This window comes from Artibeus jamaicensis, unplaced genomic scaffold, assembly GCF_021234435.1.
Source record: "Artibeus jamaicensis isolate MK-2021 breed Jamaican fruit bat unplaced genomic scaffold, CSHL_Jam_final contig_464, whole genome shotgun sequence".
In the NCBI taxonomy this organism is placed as follows: domain Eukaryota; kingdom Metazoa; phylum Chordata; class Mammalia; order Chiroptera; family Phyllostomidae; genus Artibeus; species Artibeus jamaicensis.
In genome coordinates, this window is record NW_026521842.1 from 14649963 (window position 1) to 14674128 (window position 24166).

Genomic DNA, 24166 nt, shown 5'->3' on the forward strand with positions numbered 1-24166 from the left:
TCTGCTGTGGAAGCTCACCCTGTTCTGGTCACGTGGTCAACTTTTCTCTACAGCTAGCAGTTCTACTTGACCCATGTCCTCATGTGGGTGGGGAAGGGCATCAGAATCCCAACAGAGGCATAACCACTAGAGGTGGGGTGGGCGTAGGACCCCAGGACTCTGGGCTTTCACGCTGGAGTCACTTCTTTGCTCCATGTTTGTTTCTGCAACTCCAGTATTGTGCTAAACAGTTAACCTGAGGTGTTTCTCTTAATCCTGTAAGAGAAGTGCTGTGATTGTCTCTACTGCACAGACAAGGAAAATGAAGATTATTATCTTCATTTATAGAAGATAAATGAAGTCTCATGGCCAGCGGGGGCCAGAGCCAGGCTATGAATCCCGCAGAGCAGATCCACGGTCTTTACACTAGGGACACCAAAGGGCTGTGGCCACAGTGGGAGTAAGTGATCACCACCAGTTGGGGGAGGACCTCCAGCCAGGAGTTCTAGACCACCACAAACTTCACTTCTCCTCCTCAAAGTACACTTGACCCTGCAACAACTCATCACATGCCCCTGGGGCAGGGCCAGCTTAGCCCTCGGGGCTACCGAGCTGTTTGAGATACTAAAGTAGAGAGATCACTGATTTTGTTTTAATGCTATCATTTACTAACTGTCTACAAGATGCATTTTGGCATTTCCTCATTTAATCCCACACAATGTTTCCCAGAGGGTAAAAACATACAGGCAGTAGGGGGACTGACAAATCCCAAGGGACTTCCCATAAAACATACAATTTCTAAAATACATTAACATTTCATCCATGTAAGCTTAACCTCGGGAAGCCTAAGCATGTCTTCTTATCTGACAACTCTTCTCGTGCAAATCTTACAATAGAAACACATCAAACGAACCTAATCAACCCAAGCATCTCTCTTTTAATAAGGTGCAAAAACAAATCTCTGCGATTTTCCAAGACTCCCCAAGGACATCTCGAAGATCAATGTAGGTGTAAAAAATATCCTAAAAGTTCCCTTTCACTTTTTCTATATTTATTAAAATATTTAGGAAGGCAAAATCTAAAGAGTTATCAGAAGAGATTTAGAAACTTGATTAATGTATGATCATATGTGCCAGATAAACAAACCTTGGTTACCCATTTAATTAAACATTTAAAAGTAAACAGATCCAAGAGTATTAAAAACATATGTCCACATAAAAACTTACATACAAATGTTCATGCAGATTAATTCCTAACAGCCAAAAAATGGAAAGAACCCAACCACTCATCAACTGATGAATGGATAAACAAAATGTGGTCTATCCACATGTTGGGATATTATTCACTCGTAAAATGGAATGAAGCACTGATACATGCTACATACAACATGGATAAACCTCAAAAACATTATGCTAAACAAAAAAGGCCAACCACAAAAGACCATATATTGCATAATTCCCTTTACATGAAATATCCAGAATAGGCAAGCCCATTGATACTGAAAGTAGATTAGTCATTGCCAGGGGCTGCAGGTCGGGAGAGAGTAATGGGGAATGACTGCTAATGGGTACCGGGTTTCATTTAGAAAATGCTCTGGAATTAGGTGAAATTAGATGGTGGTGGTAGTTGCACAACCAATTAAAATACTAAAACCCACTGACCTATACTCTCTAAAACGGTAAATAATATCTTAATTAAAAAAAAAACTATGCAGGCTTGGATTGTGAAATAATTAAAATAAGCAGAGATACATAAACATAGTTTGTTCATAAGTGAGGAGTTTTTGTTCATTGTGTTTTAAAATAATCTATTCTAGGACATCACACATCCAACATAAAACACCAAGAAGTTTTCTGGTAAGACACAGAATCGCAGTCATCTGGAATAACCATCCAAATTACAGACAACAGTATTAGTAAACCTGGGAGGTGAGCCCCTAAAACCTGAACAACCTTTGCCAAAATATAATACATGTCATAGTTTCTTTCCAGGTGCAGGCATCATAAAATAATACAAATAAAAATCACTTTCTAAACTTTGTCCTTCACAGCACCTTTTCACATTGTGAAACAAATGCACACATATTACTGTAGGAAAGACAGTCTGTAGGGTCAAAACTATCTTCGTAATGATGCTAACATGCTATTTCTGTTCACAGGCAATGTGTTCATTGTTGCTGTTTTCAAATAAATCAATGAGTATTTTTTAACCATCTCCATTTCTATTTCTAATGCGGTAATATCAATAGTTTTAGCCCACATAAACACAAGCTCTTTGGGTAATCTCAGTAAGTTTTAAGCAGGGGAGAAGATCACATGTTAAAAACATGGGATAAAAAGGAACAGAATAAGAAACAGCACAATACCCCCTGCCCCCGCCCCCTTCATCACTGGAAGACCTGGTCCGTGTCTTCTGATGGAAGAAGAAAAGCAGCAGCACAAAACTAGTGAGATGGAAACAGCAGAAAACATAATGCTGCTGCTGCTGCTGACAGTGAGGCAACAAAGCGTGAACAAACTGGTCACTGGCCATTTCCTTATGGAGAAGGAATATCCAGGTAGTAGCAGTCATGGCTGGCAAGTGGAAGGAGTAAACACAAGTGAAAATGACAAACGGACAACAGAAGAACCTGCCGTTATGCCAGGAGGAGGCCAATTCACTAACTGGTGGTCTACTTCAAGTGAATGATAACAGCAGCTGAAGTGAAATGAAGCAAAGAAAACATCTCAGAAGAGAACAAGAGTCAGTTTGCTTATTCACAATGCAGGATGCAGTTCTTTCACATGCAAGATTACCAGAACCTGGGGAGTGTGCTTACATTCACCCTCTGCACCAGAGGGTCCCACACATCCCCCAAGAAAAATATTTATCAGCTCCCCAACCCAGCTGCAGCTGCCCCGGACGGACGGATGGAGCTGACACCATAAAGAGACCACCTCCCAGGCCCCCTGCATCAGGGTCTTCCTGGAGATGCTCTATCCTGGAGGATTTTCCCCAGCAAATCCATGTACGGTGAAGAGCATGGGGTTGCTGGCCTCAGGGGGAGCAGCTCCCAAAACAGGGAAGGCAGGAGGGGCTGGGTAGATACCACAGAGGTAATGCAAACGTACTGACTACACATACCACCTATCCTTGGACCAAGGGGGTTTGTTCAGTTGCAGGGATAAAGACAGGAGTACTGGCCAACTGGGAAGAGTCATACCTAAAGAAGAAGTTGGCAGAAAGCAGCAGAAGTGGTTGGTGGGACCAACCATGCTGTCTGTCATTCTCATAGGTGGACACTGTTAAGGTGCATGAGTGCCATGTACTTGTGCTTGGTACCTGTGGAGGTGAGGGGAGGAAGGAACTCAGCATAGACACAAAGAATCCAGACTGGAGGGCCAGAAGCCGAGAAAGTGAAGGTCTGCAAAAGGCACAGAGAGCAATCCACAGAGTCAGGACCATGGGCTCAAACTTCACAGAGAGGTACCAAAGGGCACGTGCTCCATCATGTTAAACCAGCAATAGCGGTGTCAGTGATCTGTACCACCATCAACAGGGCCCTGACCAGGAACTAGTGACTTGTCAAAGAAAACACATTCCACCATCACTCCGTTTGGTTATGAAGTTTGTCATCATTTGACAACTATTATTTGGAGCATGAACTCCAGGCTGTGAGTTACGTTACACTCACACTGGAGGTTCTGTAGTGAAGAACCAAAGCAGACTCACCCCACCCCTGCCCCCCGGGACTCCCAGTCCAACGAAGAAGCACAGCATTCCACGGGGCAAGATATTACGTGCACAGAAATCACCGCGCCTCGCTGAGCACCACACAAAATGCCTCACCTCTCATCCTATTCATTATGGTGATTTTAAGGTGGTCCCCTCCCCTTCCCCTCTGTACCCACCCTCCACTCTCTCTCTCCTGAACCCTGGCCTTTTTTCACAACTCTCTCTCTGGGGAGCCATTCCCTCTTCTCTCACTGCCCTCACTAATGTTCCGGGGATACACTCTGATCTGTAACCAGGTCCCCAAGAGGGGCCTCTTGAGGACTAACCAGGTCTGTAAGGCCCAGTGCTAAAAGAAAATGGGGGTATCCGTCCTCAAAAAGATCAAGAATTTCAAGGCACTAATCCCAGCGCAGGGTGCATGGCTGCACAGGTCACATACCCCCTGAGCCAGACCACCCTTCTGGACCATGGAGATATGTGCTTGTGACCCACCAGCCCAGGGCAGAAGAGAACCCACAAAGGTCTGCGCCACCCAGCCTGTGACCCCTCGGCTCGTCATGAGCAGGAGATGGGCAGTCATCCCTAACTGCTCCCAATAGGACCCAGAATCTCACCAATTACTCTTAAGAGAGATTGCAAAAATTTGTTAGAGCAGAAATTGCAACTGAAACTTAAAGGTTGAAGAAAAACAAGGTTTCTTAATATTCATTTTAAAAACCAAAGTAGCTTTAAAGAGTCCTTCCTCAACACAAAACTGCATGCTAAATCACAAAACTGGTAGGCCCCTGCTTCAGGGCAGTGTGGACAGGGCAGCGTGTGTCCCCAGGGGCCACTATCCACATCCAGAGTCTCAGTCTAGAGGAGAGGATCCTCATCTCCCCCTAAGGAGCCCTAAGTCCTAAGGAAGGGGGGCTGCTACTTGGGATTCCCTTTCCGATATCAATTTCCTTGGCCCCTGGTTTCCTGAAAATCACTGAAGTCAGGAGACACTCCTCAGAAGATAGACTATTTCATCATAGACTAAACAGCTGACACAGCTGGGTTAATTAGGAAGGAGCTGAACAGCCACAGTAAAAATATAAAGAGCAAAAGAAATGGTCCCCCAAAGGCACGGAGATCACAAGTTCTGGAGAAAATATGATAGAGCAGAAATGAACTAATACTGCAGAGCGTCCCTTAACTAAGGAGGCGAGTTGGTGGGTGAATCCCCAACTTCTTGGTGCCATGGATCACGGCTCACTCCACCTCATTTGCCAGCCAATAAGCGATGAGTCAAAAAGCAGTTGAACCCCAGGAAAAGAAAAGTACAAAATCTGACGAGTCAGGTCACGGTGAGCCCAGGACCACATATGGTCCACAATGGTGGCAGCCTCCTCCCCTTCTGCATGGAGAGTGGAGGTGTCACTGCAGCACTGCAAGGCCAGGGCAACAAGAAAGGCGGGCAACCTGTGCTCTACTGAAAAATCGGGAAGAACCTCACCCGAGCCTTCAGAAGGCCATCAGCAGCAAGTCATGGCTCTGCAAAATGGCGAAGTCAGAAAAAAAAAGAGTGGCTTGAAAAAGATGCAGCCTTCCGGGCCCAGATGAGATGATGTGTCTGTCCAGCCAGCAAGTGTTAGAAGGATAAGAGGAGCAAGGCGATGCAGAAGATAGCGCTGCCTGCATTCAGTCAGTCCTCATCTGGAAAACAAATGGCGAAACCACGAAGGCCATTGGCAACAAGCCATGTTGAAGCACAGAGAGACAGCAGCCCACCAGGAAGGAGAAAGAGCAGAAGCTGCTTGAGGAAGTGAAAACGAACATGTAGAAAATCTGAGACCTGAAGAAACAAATTAGGAAAATCAAGAAGCACCCTACGAAACATACTTTTGTGTTCTAAACAGGAAGACCATGAACTCTTGTCCACGGCACAGGATGTTAAAAGAGCTCTTGCCACGGAAAAGGTGGGAACTGCCAACTTGAGACACGTTTTAAGACAAACACACCAAGAGAGCCTCTATCAACAACTGTGTCCCTCAAAACAGCTCCAAGAAGTAGTCACAAGAGGCATCCTGGATGCTCTCAGCGAACAGAGATGCTCCCTGGCCTACCCACTAAAACAAGGTGGAATCTGGCCCCTAGCACCAGCAAGAAGCCAACCTGTGGGGTCGCCCTCGTCTTGCTGCAGGAGCCTGGCTGGGACAGGAAGCCCCAACACCAGTTCCTCGGGGCCATCTCAGGTTTCAAGTGCAGCGCCTGCCTCCTACTTGGCACAGCTGGGGTTCCCCCAGTAGATGCAAGAAACCCTCCCTTCTAAAGAACTGGACATCACAGGCCACCTGTCGTTCCCACGATTTCCATGTTCACACCAAGATGAAGGTGCCCGGCCTATGGGGAAGACCACTGCCCCGCCTGGGAGGGCCTCCTACAGTCCTCACCCTCTCCCTCCACCTAATGGTTCCCTGTAGTTCTACTAGGAAAATACAATCTGTGCTGCCCCCAAGAAAGAATTTCCCTTTTCCCAAGAGGGTATATGCTAACAACAGTCTGAGGCTCAGAGGCTTCAAAAAATGGTCAGACCACTGCAAAGACACTGCCAGCAGTGTTTCTTTCCACCACCAACAATGAGCCAACCTGTAAGGTCCTCCTCGGCCCTCAATGGAAGAGTTCCGTAGGCCTCAGAAGAAGGTCATAGACCGTGTCACCAGCTCTTCTGAGGCCTTTCCTGTGCTTTGCTGAAACCTTTCACTTCAGCAGGAAAATACAGAAGAGCCACTGTGTCAGTGTCAAGCAGGAGCCAATGGGGTTCCTACAAAGATGGCCAACCTAGGGCCAACCCTGTCTTCATCTTCCTCAGCAGCCCTCCCTGGCTCCTCCCACTGAGAATGACTAGGCTGGCCCCCCTGTGGAGAATGGCCAGCACTGGCTCCACTGTCCGTAGAGCACATGAATGGACTCCACAATGTTAGGAGAACTTGCACCACAATCCTTGGTGCCATCTGCCTGGCTTAAAGAAATGTATTCTTGGAGGTACTGTTTGCAAATACCTCCAAACCTGATATTGCAGCTCCAGGGCGCTATCATGCAGCCCTCGCCATCCTGGTGCCAGTTCCAACTCCCGTGATAATGGCCACATTAGCTCTGCAGAGAACTATCTCTGATGCTTTAAAATAACCAACAACACTGCCATGGCGCACATGCCCTACCTAATTCTAAATGTCACAGCACAATGGCGTCACGAGGTGCAGTCACCAAGCTCACTGGACCAGATGTGCATGTGGCACTACAGGTCCACAGGACTCCCAGGGGCACTCTGATGGCCACATGCCATACTACTGACATGCACCTCCCAGCACACCAGACTTCACAGTGACCCTTATCCCCAAGGACACTGACGAGATCCCCAAATGCCACAGAGCACAGGACCAACTCAAGGCAAAAACAGGAACAGGTTCCCTCAGTCTAAGGCAATCCCCACCCAGAGGCACTTCTTGTTGGACCCAGAGCATTTCCAAAGCTTGCTGCCTGCTTCTAGGCACCCCAGGCCCCACAGGGAGGGGTTATCGTGCTGCAAACCCATGACTGAAGGGCTACCCAGAAGCAAGCTCTGTGAGCATTCAGGAAAATGCTTCCAAAGTGTGGATGAATCTTCCTCACTCACGAGCAACGACACACCCTGGAGTCGTTCGGAATTCCTGGTGAGCTGTTAGAGGAGATATAGGAGTGAAGCAAGAGGAGAGCCAACCCTGAGCCTGATGCGTCTATGGAGGACAACTGATCATCCAAAAAACACTAGTCAAAAGCACTCATCATATCCAAGATACCCCAGCAAGAGGGCACCAAAAATAGAGTGCTTTCAGAGCATCTCCCAAATAGTGAGGACCTCCAGTGTTTCCAGTTCTTCTTTCACGTCAGTGTCCTGCTGGGCCTTTCCCCTGAGTGAAGAACTACTGATTCTGAGGTTTGCAGTTAAAAAAAAATATTTACACAAAAGAGGAAAACTTCAAGGCTGTGGCTCCCCACAGAATAAACTGTTACATTTTAATTATAGCTCAGGTTTTAGTTAATAGTAAAGGACTAAGTAATTAATATTGCATTTAATGCTTGAAAACCCTTTAAGTTTGAATAAAAAGAAACACAATGAAAACTGAGCTCCAGCCGGTCCAGCTGCCCAGCAGATGGCAGAACCAGTCATGTAAATGAAACAGGGCTGGGGTTTGGAGTCTGTGTCCATCAGCTTAGTGATTTCACTGGGCCCTCCAGACAGAGCACAGAGGTAGGCAGGGATCAGCAATGCTCATCTTGCTGAACTTCAGCAAACAACAGCTGCTTATTGAGGGCTCACTTCACAGGGGACATGGCAAAGCAGTGACTCTCAACCAGAGGCAATTCTGTCCCCTTCTCTGCTCCCCAAGGACATTTGGCAATGTCTGGAGACAGTTTTGATTGTCACAACTTGGACGGGATGCTCTGGCATCACATGGGGAGAGTCAGGGATGCTGCTAATCCACCTCCAATACACAGGTCCCTCAAGGCAAAGAATTATGTGTCCCCAAATGTCAATAGCGTTAAGGCTGAGAAAGTCCAGTCAAGAATAAAGCATTTGAATTAAGATTAAATTTTTAAAAAAGAATAAAGCTTCTGAATCCCCCTAGGCATCCATTTGAGCCATGACCCCTTCTGGTCATTTAAGTAGGTCTATAGACTCTTCTACTGAGGAAGAAGTATTTACACACAACTACTTCTGTACACAAGACCATCTGGGGCACCGGGATGAGTCAACAATTCCTGGTGCCCATTAGTGAGCCCCCTCCCCCAATACCAGGCACACAAGGATACTGAGATCAGGTACTCTTTAGAGAGTATCCCAATGTTTTTTATCCTTGTAAAGAAACCCTTCTCAAAAGAAGCTTTGGCACATTTTACCTCATTTAAACCTCACAGCCATCCAATCGAGTTGGGACTGTTAGGATCACCATGTAACAGAGAAGACTTGGGGTACAGATAACTTTTCCAAGGTAACACAGCCAGCAAGTGGCAGAGCTATAGGCATGGCCCAGAGCACTCCGATTCTGCAACAGCTTTCTGTCAAGGTCACATCTCCTTAGCCACCCTCTCCTCTCTGGGAGATGAAGTCAGCAGAGGCGCCTGGCCAGCCCTGTCACCCTCCCCAGTGGACATGGACATAGGCACCTGGCATGGAGCAGAGGCCACTCCCTTCACAGGCCCTAAGTTTTTGTGGAAGGGTCCCTGTCCTGACCCTCCCACTCTGGTGGGCTCCAGGCAGGAAGCCCACAGCCTCAGTCAGCTCCTTTTCACCTCTAAGCACACTCACCTGTGACCATGACCCGCCACACCAGTAGCTGATTCATGGAGTGAGCATGTCTGCTGCAAGGCCCATCATCTGTGCATCCAACCTGCTCACTCAGGCCCACCAGGCCCCTCTCTGTGTTCCTCTGGGGCCAGCAGCCAACCAATACCTGGAAATTAATGAGTAATGGCAAGTCCCTGAGGTTTCCTTATTTTTCCTGCATTAAAACTCTCCTTGGTTCTCTCAGTCTCTCCACTCTTGTTTCATTACATGAGGCCACTTGTGGGCTAGGCGAGGACTAAAGCCGGGGCTTGGACACCCATGGCCCCAGGCTCATCCTCTGTCCTCATTTCCTGGTGGTCACCCTTTACTCTGATCACAGGGTTCCTTCGCATCCCTGGAGGCCTATGACAATCAAGAAACGGTGTTCAAGCAAATTGTGTTCAGAGGCATATTTGCTTAGTTTGCTTATACACATATATAAATCTAAACGTTTTGTTTCAAAAAAACAACAGATTTAACAGATGTTACCCATTTCCATATGTGCACCAGACCAGTTTTTTCAAATGAGTAGACATTTTTTTAGAGCCAAGCTCCCCACTCCACCACCCTGCTGCTTCTGTCAGCTGACACTCTCTGGGACAAGCACTGAGTCAGCAGCACATCCACCCCGGATATTTCTTACTGAAATGGGACCTCGTGGAGCCAGAACCAACAGGTCATACTGTCTGCTATGTCTTGACAACTTACAGACAAAGCATCATGCTGCCCACTTCTGGACCCTCTTTGGGCTCATCGTTTAAAGGTCCCCAGCTCCTTTCCTTCACTGGATATTTCATCCCACCAGGAGTGTATGGGTGGCTTTCTGGGAAGAAGATGGAAAGTGCCCAGCTTGGGACCAGTCCCCACAGTGGGAGAAAGTTTATTTCTGTGACTCTGGTCCACTAAGGACAATGTGTGAAGTATAAAGCATGGACTGTCAGGGGGCAGCACCACGGCCCAGAGTGATTTGGGGCATGCTTTGTACTAGAACAGGCTGAAAGGGATGAACCTGCTATTTGGTAGAAGAGAAACAGGGAAGCAGGCCCAGAGAACGTAAGTGAATGTTTCAAGATCACAGTCAGTCAGTGGTGGGGCAGGGACTAGACCTGCACCCTTGGCCACAGTGCATTTGCAAGCTGGTGGCATCATCAGAACCTTTTTACTCCTCACCCCACAGAGAGCAGGCTGTGAAAAATGGTCTCCTTCACCCTCGACCTGGCCCAGAGAGGAACCAGCCAGCTGTGCTAGGGTGTGAGCTGCTGCATTTCCACTTGTGGGTATCCTGCCACTGGGGTCAGCATCTCTGGTGCAGACAGAAGATTAAGGCACCAGAGGTAGGAATCTAGGTGGGGCCAGAGCGCCCCCTGCAGTCCAATTGCTTAGCAGCTCAAACCTTAGGTCTGACTCAGACTTCCTGTGGACCATATCCAGGAGACCTAAGGGTTGAGTTCAGAGCATACCCCTCCTGGAGAGTTTCTCCCTTCGCTCTAGACCACCCCTGGGGGAACCCCCAGGGCCCCTATGGATGGTAGAACCATGCCCACCATGTACAAGACACTTTTTCTCTCTTGTTACATCCCTGAATGTGTCCACTCGGCATCATCTATTCATGGCTTCCTGTGGGCCAGCCACTGGGTCTGATACTTCAGGACTGGAAATGATAAGACACTGCTCTGGCCCCAAAGGAGCTTCTTGAGTGAGGCAACAACCAAAGAAGACTAGTGAAGCAAGGGTCTGACACAGGTGAATGCATCAGTCTGGGGAACCGAGTACCAAGGACATGGATCAGAGGGGCTCTAATAGCAGACATGGTGAGCTTCCTTTTCATAGCTACACAGATGTGAAAAGGAAAGGCATTTCTGGGGGGGGAGGGAAGAGACAAAGCCAACACCCCTTCTCACTTGTCCCTTGTCCCAGCAGCTTCCTCTTCTTCTCTCACTCCTTCCCTCCTAACACACCATGGATCACTATGGCTGTTTACCTGAGAATCCACTCACCTCTCCAGGCTGCAGCTCCCCTCTCTGGCCAGATCCGTGTCTGGTACAGTCCCTGTGACTGTCCCAGCCCTCATGCCTTGACCCTGGCAATGAACACTTGGCTTCCTAAATCCTCCACAAGCTTGTCCACAATCTGGGCACTTAAGAATTCCATATGCAGGGATATTTCTTATGCAGGGGATTCAGCAAAGTCCCAGGGATGTCCAGCCTTTTGGCATCTCTGGGCCACACTAGAAGAAGAAGAGTTGTCTTCGGCCACATATTAAATAAATTGTAACACATAATCATTTAAAAAATCCCATAATGTTGTAAGTAAATTTATGATTTTATGTTGGACCGCATACACAGCCATCCTGGGCTGCACGTGGCCCATGGGTCACAGGTTCGACACCCCTGGTATAAACGTCCCCTTGCTCCTAAGAAAAAGAAATCACCCCAAACAAGGAGAAAACAAGGTGCAGAGGAGTCATGCCGAGAGGTTCAGAGGAAGGAGTCAGTTTACTCAGGACTGTTAGAGCAAGAGGAAGTGGGGCGGAAGGGCTATGAACCCCATGGGCAATGGTGCCAGGATCTGCATGTGTGAGATGGAGAGGCGGAGTTAAGGGCAAAGAGGAGTCCACTCCTGGCAGAGTGGGTCCTGGGGGCGTTGGGAAGTCCCTTCGCCCTGAGCAGCAGCAGAATTTTATTTTTCTTCAGCTTGAGTTTGAATGTGCAGGAATAAGATGGCCACAAGGGAGCAGCAGAAGTCAAAAGCTTTCATTGAAAACGTAATTTGTCTAAATTCTCTGCCCACCAGGTAGAGCCTTGGCTGCACACTGGATTCTCCGGAGGAGCTTTAAATAACACTGATGCCAGGTTCCCAAGTCCATAAATTAATTAAATTGGTCTGGGGTACAACCGTAGCATCACACTGTTTCATGTCTCCAGGGGACTTTTAATTTTTAAGATGGGGAAAGAGGTAGAGGAGGAGGAGCAACCTCTTAGACCATTCGACTTTTCAGCAAGGGCAGACAACCACTGGGCTAGACCTCTGTAACTCAAAGCAGGGTTCACAAACCACCAGCACCTCCAGCACCTGGAGCTGATCAGAAATGCAAAATCTCAGGACCCATTCGTACCTGATTCAGAACCTGCACTTTTAACAAGCTCTCCTGGGAATTCACACAGATGTTTGAGGAATGCTGGTCCTAATAACCAGAAGGGCTTTTGAGAAGTTTCTAGTCCAATATCATATCTACAGTTTATAGCTGCAGAGACCGAAGCCCAGAGAGAATCCATATGCTCAATCTGTAATGCATGCCCATTAGCCATGCATTGGGTGGGGTGGCATGAACCTCAAGACCCTGCTCCTCCGGCCCAGAGCCACACCTGGCACCAGATGGCAATAAATGGTGGCAGAAGTTCAGTGGGTTTTGGAACTTCCCAATAGCACTCAGCATGTGGGCTGTGGGGATCCCATAAATGGCTAAGATACCATCCCTGGCTCAAGGTGCTTCCATCCTCATATATAACTCAGGACATACACATGACATGGGCCAAGTATAACCTCTCGCCTTGAGCCAGGCTGTGGGACAGTCTCTAAGACTAGAAAAACAGAATCGTAAGTCGTAGTCTTGTGACCTTGAGCTTGTTATATCATAGAGTGAGGATGACAACAGAAACTTCCTCATAAGGTTACAGTGAGAACTGTCGGTGATAACACACACTGCATACCTGACATCTAGCTGGTGCTCAATATCATGATGACTCCACCCTGCTTAAAATCAGCTCCTTCCAGGGCCTCAGCCATTTGCATGCTTCCGTATCCTCCGCAGCCCCTTGAGGCTCTCCAGCAATGTCTTCTTGCCCGTAATTAATGGTGACATTTGTTGAGTACATATTAAAGCACTTTATATGACCTCATTTGATCCTACAATAATCCTCGGAAATAGGTTTTATTCACAAGCCAACTTAAAGGTGAGGACACTCAAGGACAGACCTCCCACATGCACATTATAGGGGTTTAGATCAGGTTATTGGATAAGCACCCCTTTCCTAGCCATGCTTTCCAAGGGGAGACTGCCCAGGACCTCCTCTATGAACCCTCGAGCCACACTCTCCCTCATAACCCCTTCTCAGACCGTTGTGGGGACAATTTCTGTTCTTTGTTTTGAGCCTTCATCTTATCCTTTGATTGACAGATCCACATTTCCAAAGGCCAGCATCATGTATCTCCATGGACGTCTTTCCCTGAAACCCAGCTGGCCCCAAGTTCCTACCTGCATCCTCTAGCCCGAGCCTCAGGGAGCTCCTTGCTTCTATCTCCGTCATAGCACTAAGTTCATTCTACCCAGAAGTCTAGTCAGCATGGCCAAGTGGGCCTCGTGCCCGACTGTGGATTCTGGTGCGTAGGAATCTGTCCTCAGGGGGCTTCTCACAGACCCGAGCTCAGTGAATACAGGACTTACCTAGTTCTCAGTCCAGTGCCCCTGCACAGCAATGCTGTATGCCTCCCAGTACAACTGTTCATCTGATCCTCCAAGCTGACACTTACCCTCAACAGTCATTCCCCCAACAGTCCTCTCCACCCAGAACTGCCTCCCAACTGCCTCCTAAGATTTTTCGCATGCCTCACATTCCGACAGGCCAACTCCTCCTCAGCCCTTGATATTTTGGGAAAGTGCTATTTGGCCAGTAATTTTTTAGACCATCCCTCAATGTGGTTTTATCTACTATTTCCCCATAAATAAAAACAGATGATGCAATGGGGGCCAGAATAACATGGAAGTGATGTTCCGTCCTCAGTTCATCATATCGACATGTATCATCACTGCAGGTCTTAACTTTGTTGACTTGAAAAAGGTGGTATCTGGCAGGTTTGTCCTTGGAAGAATTACAATTTTTCCCCTTGGTGATTCTTAGCTGTCATCATTATTACTGTGCTGTTTGCCACATGGCAATTCCCCTGCCTCTCAATATATAGATTTGTGTAGATACACTATATACACAATACACATAAACATCTATACACACAGCCAATTATTCCTATCAGAATGGACCCATATTTTATTCTATGAGTTATAATCTATTACTCTGTATATGTACACACACACACTTTTTTTTTTTTTTTTTTTTTTGCCAATAGGACCCCAGAGTCCGACACTAGGAGCAACTTCAGGTTAGCTTTTGAGCGCTTCCAACTTCCTGGCACTGCAACAACTCACCCCGACCTTTGATTCCAACACAACACCAAGGGTTCGTTCTACCTCCCTCCTTCCCCACTGGCAACTCCTTCCTCCACGCTTGAGAAACCTGCCTCTTCCACAACGCACGTACTTACATACTTGGTCCTGCAATACAGTACATCAAAGACTTTCAGAAACCATTCCCCTGTGAAAAAGAAACTAACTAAAGCACATCTATGTGCAGATCTGTTTTTGGTCTCCAGCCTTACGTTACCTGGTAGAGGCACTGTATTCAGAAAGTGAGAGAACGATACACCGGCAAGTCCAAGGCAGTCATCTTACCCCTCGAGAAGGTTAGGGAAGTGGGTCGCGGTGACGACCATCCCTTCGGGGTAGCAGCAGCAGAAATCTATCTCCCCGAGGGAGCTACACGCTCTGCCCGTCCACCCTGCACCCTTCTTCCCTTCTGCCTTTGCTTACAACAATAAAATAGAAAGCCCTGCTCGAAGGGAACGGTGCTACTCTTCCGCCCTTGGAGAAGAGATGCTCCTCTACGTAGTGAAGAAGCAAAATTCTCTGACACAGAAGAGAAAAATAAAAAAACACAGGGTTTAATAAACAAAAAAATCGGACAAATCCAAGGCAGCTTCTTCCCGCCGTTTTTCCACTGACGTCACACTCACGAGGCTTCTGGAATTTTCTCTCCCTTCTCCTAAGTCGCCCCCGCCTGCAATCCAGCGCGGCGCCCGACGTTTTTCCCACCCCGAGCTCCCCTCGGGGGCGCCCTCTCCTCCTCAGCCCGCCCCGCGCAGGCCCGCGGGCTCCCCGGGCCCCACTCGGCGGGGCTCTGGGCGCCCCCCGCAGCGGCGTCGCCCCGCTCGGCCACCGTCCGCCCCGACACCCGCGGTCCCTCGGCGACGCGGGCGATCGTCTCCCGCCCGCTCCAGCGACCGTCGCTGTTCGCGCTCGCCCGAGTCGTCGCCCCCGGCCCCCGCGCCGAAGCCAGGCGGGTCCGAGTGGGCCGGGCCCCGGCCCTCGCCTGTCCGGCTGGCTCGGCGCTCCCTTCCAGCCGCGGAGCCCCGCGGCGCGCGACGGCCCAGGGCCGCGTCCGTCCGGGGGTGGTGGGCGGGGGGCACGTTCCCCCCGCGGAGACCCCTCCTCTCCCGGAAGGGCGACCCGCTTGCTTCCGCGCGTGCGCCCCAAATATCCCCAGGTGTGGGCGGGGTCGGCGGCCGAAGGGCCCGCGGGAGGCCGGGAACGCAGTGGGTTTCGCCCGGGAGAGACTGACACTCGGCCTTCTTGGCGCAGCGGGCAGCTCGTCAGTCTCATAATCTGAAGGTCCTGAGTTCGAGCCTCAGAGAGGGCAGGCCCTTGTTCCCCCCCACCCCCACCCCGCGGCGGGCCGGGCACCGCCGGAAAACTGAGCACGCTGGTGCTCGGGCGCTACCGCTGAACTAAAGAAGTGGAAGTTACCGCCGCCGGAGTGACGGTGGTTTCCTCTCCAAACGCGCTTGGCGCCACTGGGGAACAGATACACCGAGGCGGAGAGGTTCCATCCCTTTTGTGACAGCTGTGAAAATCGGTCTCCTAGGCCATTTCTGATCTTCTCCTCTGACTTTCTGGGGGCAAGACCGTGTCCCCAGGTTCTTTCCAGTTGCCTTCTGAGACTGTCCTCGCTGCATTCTGGACTCCCGAGAACGCGGGAGGCGGGAAGACTCCGGCGGTCGGTGTCCGCCCCCAGCGTGGTCCCGGGGAGCCGGGTGGGGGCGACGCGGCTGCCCCGGGATGACCACGCTGTGGGCGTAGCTTTGGCCGAATCCTTCCTTTTTAAAAACTTCGTTTTTGTGATAACATTTTATTTGAGCCAAACCGACGACATATGCCTGGAAGCAAGATCTCACATGTTCCATGAATCCTTCCATTTTTTATTATTAAGTTTACAATAGATCTCAAATACTTGAGATTTATTCTCTATTAGTTTTTCATTTCAAAAATAGGAACATTTCTAGTTTTAATTTTGTCTTAATTGCATTGTGGTCATAAAATGCATTCTGTAAATTCTCTGAAATTTACTACTCAGTACATGGTCAAGTTTTTAAATGTTTTGTGTATGTGGAAAAAATGTATTCTGTAGTGGTTGTATGAATTGTTCTAAGTTTATTAGTTATGTTGTTCAACTCGACTATGATTTTTTGTTTAAACTATTAACAGATTTGTCTATTTTTGTCAATTTTTCTTCATAAATTTTGAGACTACATTAATAAATGCAAAAAGCATAATAGAATTCTTGCATCTTCTTGGTAAATTGAACATTTATGAAGTGTTCACCTTTATCTCAGATATTGCTCTTTGTTTTAGAGCATGTGATCTAAAATTAATATATCAGCTCACTTTGATTTAGTGTGTGATGAAATATCTTATTCATACTTTCTACCCTTATATTTTAAACATGTACATTTGAGAATTTTTAAAATCCAATCATATAATATCAACAGATTAATAGGAATACTTACTCTATTTACATTCACTATAATTATTCATATATTTAAATTTAAATCTACCATTTTAATAGCTTTTCTTGTTTGTTCTGCATGTTTTTTGTTGCTTTCTTTTCTTCCTTTGGATTGCCTTGTCATTATTATATAATTTAATGCATATTAATAATAGATAATATAAAATTAAATGATGCAGTATTAATGTAATAAACTAATACATTCACACTAGTTATAAATGTGAAATAATTATTATATTCTATTATTCAATATTTTCCTTCTATTAGAAACTGTACCCTTATTTAATACTCATTTTGTAATTAACCTAGAAACTATAATGCTACTCCTTGACTTATCGAGATTACTATATAATTGGGCATTTTAGCTTTTCAGAAAACAATTTAGACATTTTTTACTTTATCACTCTCAATTATTACACTCTCAATCTATGTGTGTTTGTTTTCAATTCACTTTGACATATACCTAGGAGTGAAATGGCTGGATCATATGGTAACTTGGCTTTCAGCATTCTAAAAGAGCTACCAAACTTTTTCCAAGGGGCTGCACCATTTTACAATCCCACCAGTAATGTACGGAGGTTCCAATTTCTTTACATCCTCACCAATACTTGTTATTGTCTGTCTTTTTTATTCTAGCCATCCCAGTAAGTGTGAAGTAATATCTCACCATGTGTTTCATTTGCATTTCCCCAATATTGAGCATCCTTTCCTGTGCTTACTGGCCAATTGTATACCTCCTTTGAAGAAAGGTCTACTCACATCCTTTTCTCTTTAAAAACTGATTTGCTTATCTTTTGTTATTGAGTTGTAAGAATTCTTTATATATTTTGGATATAAGTCCTTTACCAAAAAAATATGATTTGCAGATATTTTCTCCCTTTCTGTGGGTTGTCTGTCTATTCACTTTCTTGATGCACTCATTTGAGCCACTCATTTTTAATTTGATGGATTTTGTTTTTGAAGAAATAAACACTGCAGATAGAGTTGAAGCTCCCTCTGTGTGTGTGTGTGAGTGTATGTGTGTGGGGTTTTTTTTAGATTTTACTTATTTGTTTTAGAGAGAGGAAGGGAGAGAGGGAAACATCAATGTGTGGGTGCGGGACACTGTAATCTGGTGGGCTGTGTCTGAGCAGACTACAGAGGGCAAGGAAAAGGGTGGGAGGGCTTTTAAGGGTGTGTAGCAGTCCCCTGGGGAAGGTTGGTCACCCTACTGATCTACCCCAGGTGTCCTGGGTATAGGTGTTTACAAGACAATGTCTTCTGATCAGGGATGGCTGATTTGGGAACAAAAGCCTGAGAGATTTTTGGGCCTTGTTTCAGGGAAAAGCTTTAGGGAAAGGGGAAAGGCAGTGAGGATTCAACCGGTTCCCATCAGGAGGCCGGCAGTTACGCCTCAGTTGTTTCTGATAACGGGGAGTCTCATGGTCAGGTATCAGCGCATGACGCATACCTTCTTTGTTCCAGCATAGGCGGTGGCTCAGGTCCCAGTACATTCCAACATAAAGCTAGATGGTCTAGCCAACTGCACACCTGGGCTACAGGGCATGGCCTATTGCTCTGAGGACGCAGGCCTGTATAGCATGATACTGTGCAGACAACACAAGATTAAGTTGAGAAGAAGAGGAAATGATGCAACCAAGAGATGAGGTGAACACGAGGTATATGAGGCTGCTACTGGAGTAATTCGGCACACCGTCTTACAGTAAACTTTCTTTTATAAGTAGAAAGAGTACGTTCTAAAATAATGATAAAAAGCATTGTATAGTAAATACATAAACCAGTAGCATTTATTGTTCAGGTGTTATATGCCGTACATAATTGTATGTGCTGTACTTTTATATGATGGCAGTGCATGTTTGCACCAGCACCACCACCAACACACGGGGCTTTGTGCTATGATGGCACGATGGCTACATCACTAGGCGAGAGGAAATTCTAACTCCACTATAATTTGTGGGACCACTGTTACACACCTTCCATCAGAACGAAAGTCATTACACGGCACATGCCTGCATATACATAAAACCACATTTTGTGTACCCACTCATCCATCGATGGATGTCACAAATTTTGGAGTCTATTTGTTTCTATAGCCCAGTAGATTGGTCTACTGTTAGCCTTTACTCTTTGTATCATATTTTTACATGGATGCTAATTACATTACTTAGAGGCACACTGGCTAGAGCAGGTTAGACAAACTACTGCCAGCAGATCAATCTGGCCGCTGACTGTTTTTATAAAGTTTTATTGGAATCCAGTCCCATACAGTCATGTACTGTAGCTTCCGTGCTACAGCAGTGAAGTGGAGTAATTGGTGCAAAGACCATATAGCAAAGCCTAAAATATGACCTGGCCCTTTAAGTTTGCCTGTTTTCAGGACTATAGTAACAAACACACTCCAAAATTTATAACAGCTCAAATATAAGTTTATTTCTTTTCCACATAATAGTCCAAAGTGGGCAACTTTTCCCTACACTGGATTTGTGGACACAGGATGCTTCCACCTCACTGTTCTGCAGTCCTCGAGGGCTTCCATATCATTTGCCCTGAGCTTGTAGAAAAAGGACAGGAACCTGGAGGGGACACTCCTAACTCCTTTAGCCTTGGCCCAGAAATGAGACACATTCTTCACTCATGATCTGTCAGTAAGAATTAGGTACCCAGCAACATCTCAATGCAAAGGATGGATGGCACACTTGGTCCCTGGCTTTGCAGCCTCCTCCAAGTGACACCTAGAAGGTACACATTTTAGTGGGCAGCCATCCATCTCAGTCATGCCAACACTAAGCAAAGAGGAAGTGGGACAGAGGAGAATTAGAAAAGCAGTTCTCTCCGGCTTGCTTTCGGGAGCTGGGGCATTTTCATCTTGGAGGCAGCCAGACAAAATATTACATCATCACACCCTGAAACATAAGGAAATTGCCCTGAAAGAGAAATGATAAGTAGCTTTTGACTGGCATCAAATGCCAGAATTAGGATCAGGACTTCCAAAGACTGAGATAAGGTGAGGCATCGTGAAGCAGGATGCTAAAAGGAAAGAGAGCCCTTCTTCAGGGTATAGTTCGACCTGCTCATGGAATCTTAATTGGGTCAAGAGTTGAGCATTGTTGGTCTAGCAACTCTGATACATTCTGAAAGTATGTACATGCACATACATTTCTTTTTGAGTCTTCTTAAATTCCAAGAATTCCCTGAAACTCCCCACCCCAAAATGTTACAAACAAAACTAAGTCTGGTCTAACATTCTTACCCTACCCTAGAATTTGCTGAATGGCGGCATAAGCAATCCACCAGAGTTGAGTTTGTTATTGTAAAGAACTTACCACATATCCAGACCATTCTGGTTTTTGCTTTCCTATTTTATTAATTATAAAAATGAGTTTCCTCACCAAAACCCAGCAATCAGTGGTGGAAAAATAAGAAAATGAAAAATCCTAAACTGTACAATAAAAAACTAGGAGGATGGCCTAGGGGCATGTTGGGGGCAGGCAGGGGACACAGATGAGCCACCATCAAGAACGAGGCAGAGGTGCAGGTGGCTTCGGAAGTTGCCCAGCACCCAAGGTCACCCTCACAGCAGGCTGGCCTTCTCTGGGCTTCATCAGCAGGACCATGGTACACAACCTTCAATACAAGAGCTGGTAAACCGAGGCACACTTCTTGGAGCCCGTGACTAGGTACTCGCTGTCGGAGGACACATCACAACACACAATATCTGTAGACTCCTGTGCCTAGAGGAAAAAGAGGCCAAAAAGGGGACTACATGCAGGAGCCAGGCTTGGGCAAGAGGGGCAGTCTTCATCTAGGGCTCTTTCAAGGCTCAGTATACACCTGAGACTCAGTTTGGGGACAAGGCCAGATATCAGGGCTCAAGGTGGAGCCCCCGAGTGTTTAGGACCTTAAGTCCTCTTTCCCCCAATCAACTAAACAGCCCGGGTGTCATCTCAGAGCTACTCCCCTGCACTGTCTCTGGGACCTGACCAACTGGGATCTGAGGCTATAGCTCCAAGTGCCTGGGTTTCACATCCCTCCTTCCAGTACCTTAAACAACCTCTGTAGAGAAGGTGCAGCTAGGCAGTGGATTGACTGGCCCATTGTGGTCACAAAATAGCTCCCTGTGAAGGAAAGACCGATTGATGGAGGGGCCAGACACTGCATTCCAGTCCTGACTCTGTTCCCAACTGGACTAGGGAAAAGGTTTTTCTGCCTTAGTTTCCCCAAACCTAAAAATCAGAGACAAACCCAAACCGTCCCCTCACCAGCCCCTCCACCCCAGCCACACGGGATCGTGGTGAGCATCACTGAACAAAAGGACACTCAGCCCGGGCTTCATGCCTCTTCTGTCTGTCTGCGTCTTCAGGCTGTCACTCTGTGGAGGAAGCTACCATTTCAGAGACAGTCAGGAAAGGAGAGGAGGTGAGTAGACAGAAAGCAAGAAAGCCAGCCAGGCCATCAGTGGGAAGGGGGTGTGACGCAGGGGTGAGAGCAGTGGGAAGGTGGACACCAGGATCTCTGCTTGGCTGGATCAGTGCTGGAGAGGGAGGAATTAGGAGTCTGAATTAAGGCTGGACCCAGGCTCTACATGTAAGTAGATACCCTGCAAAGTGACAGGTCACCCTCAGGTGTCACCTGGTTTCTCACTCACCAGAGGAGGCAAACTTCAGGCTGTGGTGGTGGACGAATCTATTGATGCAGGCCTTAAACTTCTCCTTCCGGTGTGAGTGCAGGATCATGATATCACTTGTTCTCAGGCCCACTAACACCCATTCCTCACTGGGGTCGTGAGTAATACTGAGGATCTGTTGGGGAGAAGATCCGGAGTCAGTGCTCAAGGCTGCCCAACCCCATCCTCAATGCCCGCCCCCACACTCAAGGCCTGCTCCTGCGGGAACCCACAGCTCCCAGTCTTGGGCAGCCACACTCAGCCCAGGGGCAGCTGGCCAGGCACCTCATGATGCAGACTGAGCTGCTGCAGCTTCTGGCAACTCCTCAGGTCCCAGGAATACAGTCTGGTGTCTTCACCTCCCGTCCAGAACTTATTGCCTGTGAGGTCCACGCATCGGGACCCATATTCGGGGATTTCTTGCTTCCTGGAGGAAAAGAACTCAGAGGTTTGTGTATTAGTTAGACGCCCCCCCCAGAAGTTTTGGGCCCACAAAGGCCTTAGAGGTACCCCAGGTGTATTCTCCACACTGACTCACCTAGTCCCACTCCACAGACGGGAAAGTGAGGTCCAGCAAGGATACATGGTTTCCCAAGCACCGTACCATCAGGCCCTCCCACAGGTCATACCTGATCAAGATTTGGTTCTGCAAATCCCAAATCTCAACGAATCCTTTGAAGCAAGCCAGGCAGATCTGGGCATTGGAGGAGAGGGCCAGCGAGTAGCATATGGGGCCGGTGGAGGCCAGCTGTGCCCTGATACGAGGTGTGGGTGCCAGATCCCAAAGAGTCAGGGTCCGGGACACCCCGCCGGTGATCAGGCTCTGCTCGTCGGGGAACAGCTTACAGGTGAGGACAGAGTTCTGACGGTCCTGTAGGAATGGTGTGCATTCTCATAACCCCTTCTCCAAGCACAGGCTCTGAGCCTCCTCACAGAACACTGTCTGGGTTGCCCCAAGCCCTCTAAACACCCTCACCTGAAAGTTCAGCTGAGCCTGAGGGGCCTTGTCCCAGGTGTGCAGAGCACTCTTATCCCACACCTTGATGTAGCCGTGACCACACGTGTACACGTGGTGAGTCGAGCTACTGATGGCAATGGCACAGACTCTCTTGCCGTGGCGGAGTCTGCCTACCTTCAAGAGTGCACGTGGGGTCCTCGGCCTGACAACCACTTCACCTGCAATGGGAGGCTGGGGAGGGGAGGAGGCAGGTGGCCATGAATGGGTCATAGCCCTGCGCCACCATCATCCATGGGGACTGCCTGTCCCTGTCCTCTGACTACACTCATCACCGTTTGTGACAGAGCTCCTTGCTCACCCCCAGGAGGAACCGTGTCCTCCTACGGGGACCCCAGACCAGCAACATCTTCTGCACTAGCCCAGGTTGCACCCAGGTTTCCTTCCTTCATAAATGGGGCCACGTTTTTGAGATTATTCTGAGCAGCAGTGAGTGCAGAGCGTGACTCAGAGACCCTTAGGACACAGCCCTCCAGGTGGTGAGTCTGTGGGTGAAAGGCCTTGTACACTGACAGTGGGAGAAGGGGGGCAGTCTCGTTCGAAAGCAGCAGGGAACCACAAGACACCCACCGCCTATGGGGCAGGATGAGTGTGGACACAGTGCACACCCTCGCCTTCTTCTTACTAGCTTCTTGTTTGGGGGGAGGGGGACAGAGATGGGGAAGATCCCAAGTTGGGTGTTTTTTTTTTGTTTTTTTTTTTAAATAAGACACTTACGACTGCTTTGAGGAATGACCGGACTTCGTCACTGGAAGGTGGCAAAGGACCAGGCTGGCCTGCAGGGAAACACCAATGCCCACCTGCTCACAGAGAGGGTGTCTGGCAGCCTGTTCTCCTGACACTGGGGCCTCACTTTTGGTCCCCATCTGAGGACTTTGAGCTACCACCCTCCCTGCCCACACTGTCCTGGTGAGACTTACCAACCCTGGATCCTGGTAGGTAGCTATGACAAATGGAGAGGAGAGAGAGCATGAAATGGAGAGCTCTGAGCCAGGATTCCCACCCTCCCCGCCCTGTCCGGCAGGTGAGTTCCCTCCCCCACCAGTCTGTGCAAGGGAGACCTACCTGGAGCCAAACTCTGCATCTTCTCTTGGCTCCCCTGCAGAGAACCAGCTGGCCTGGAGCTCAGATTTGTCTAGGGCCTGGGAGGCCCACTGCTGCAGGGTCAGAGAGCTCATCTCCTGATAAACTGGGCCTTCCTGTGCTGGGGAAGCTAGGGGCCACTGGGGTAAATCATCCACTCCATCCAGCTGGGACTGTGCTTCAAGCCCATGCTGGGCAGAAATGTCAGAGTCTTCTGACTTATACTTCCTCTCCTCTGGTTCATCATAAACTCTGAGGATAGTGAACGAGTTCCCTTCCTTCTCTCCACTCATGTTCTTAGATCGACAAAGCGCCTGAGCACCTGGTTGTAGGGTGTGAGGAATGGCTCCGTCAAACAGATGCTGGGTTCCCAGTTCCTCCTGATCCCCTGTAGCAAGATTGAAAACAGATGCGCTGTTTTGGCGCCTAGTTAGAATGGTCAGAGAACACGTCTCATGGTGAGAGGATTCAAAATATTGGCTGCTGACTAAATTTTTATACAAAAAGTTGGCAGCAATGGTGAAAAGTTTCACACAGACATTTTGAGATGCAACCTGGCATTATGTTTTTCCTATTAGACACACAGACTGCATTTCCAGTCCTATAAAATCAAAATCACCCTTAAATCTGATGGTCAGTTTGTCAAACAAAGGCTGAGTAAAATGGAAGGCCACAGGAAACTATGCTCACATCACAGGGCCTCTTGT

General features: G+C 48.0%; 1 protein-coding gene and 1 non-coding gene across 2 annotated transcripts; one reads left to right on the forward strand and one right to left on the reverse strand.

The window, feature by feature from the left end:
• Nucleotides 1-15479: 15479 nt before the first annotated feature.
• On the forward strand, nucleotides 15480-15552 carry TRNAM-CAU (transfer RNA methionine (anticodon CAU)). The gene has a single exon. It is a non-coding gene; the product is annotated as a tRNA-Met (tRNA).
• Nucleotides 15553-20324: 4772 nt separating this feature from the next.
• Nucleotides 20325-23752, reverse strand: TLE7 (TLE family member 7). Its single transcript, XM_037164359.2, has 9 exons — nucleotides 23442-23752; nucleotides 23297-23319; nucleotides 23094-23152; nucleotides 22338-22550; nucleotides 21991-22232; nucleotides 21647-21788; nucleotides 21344-21497; nucleotides 20740-20813; nucleotides 20325-20429 (listed from the first exon to the last, which is right to left on the reverse strand). Exons 1-9 carry the CDS (start codon nucleotides 23750-23752, stop codon nucleotides 20325-20327), a joined length of 1323 nt encoding a protein of 440 aa, XP_037020254.2.
• Between the last annotated feature and the right edge of the window lie 414 nt (nucleotides 23753-24166).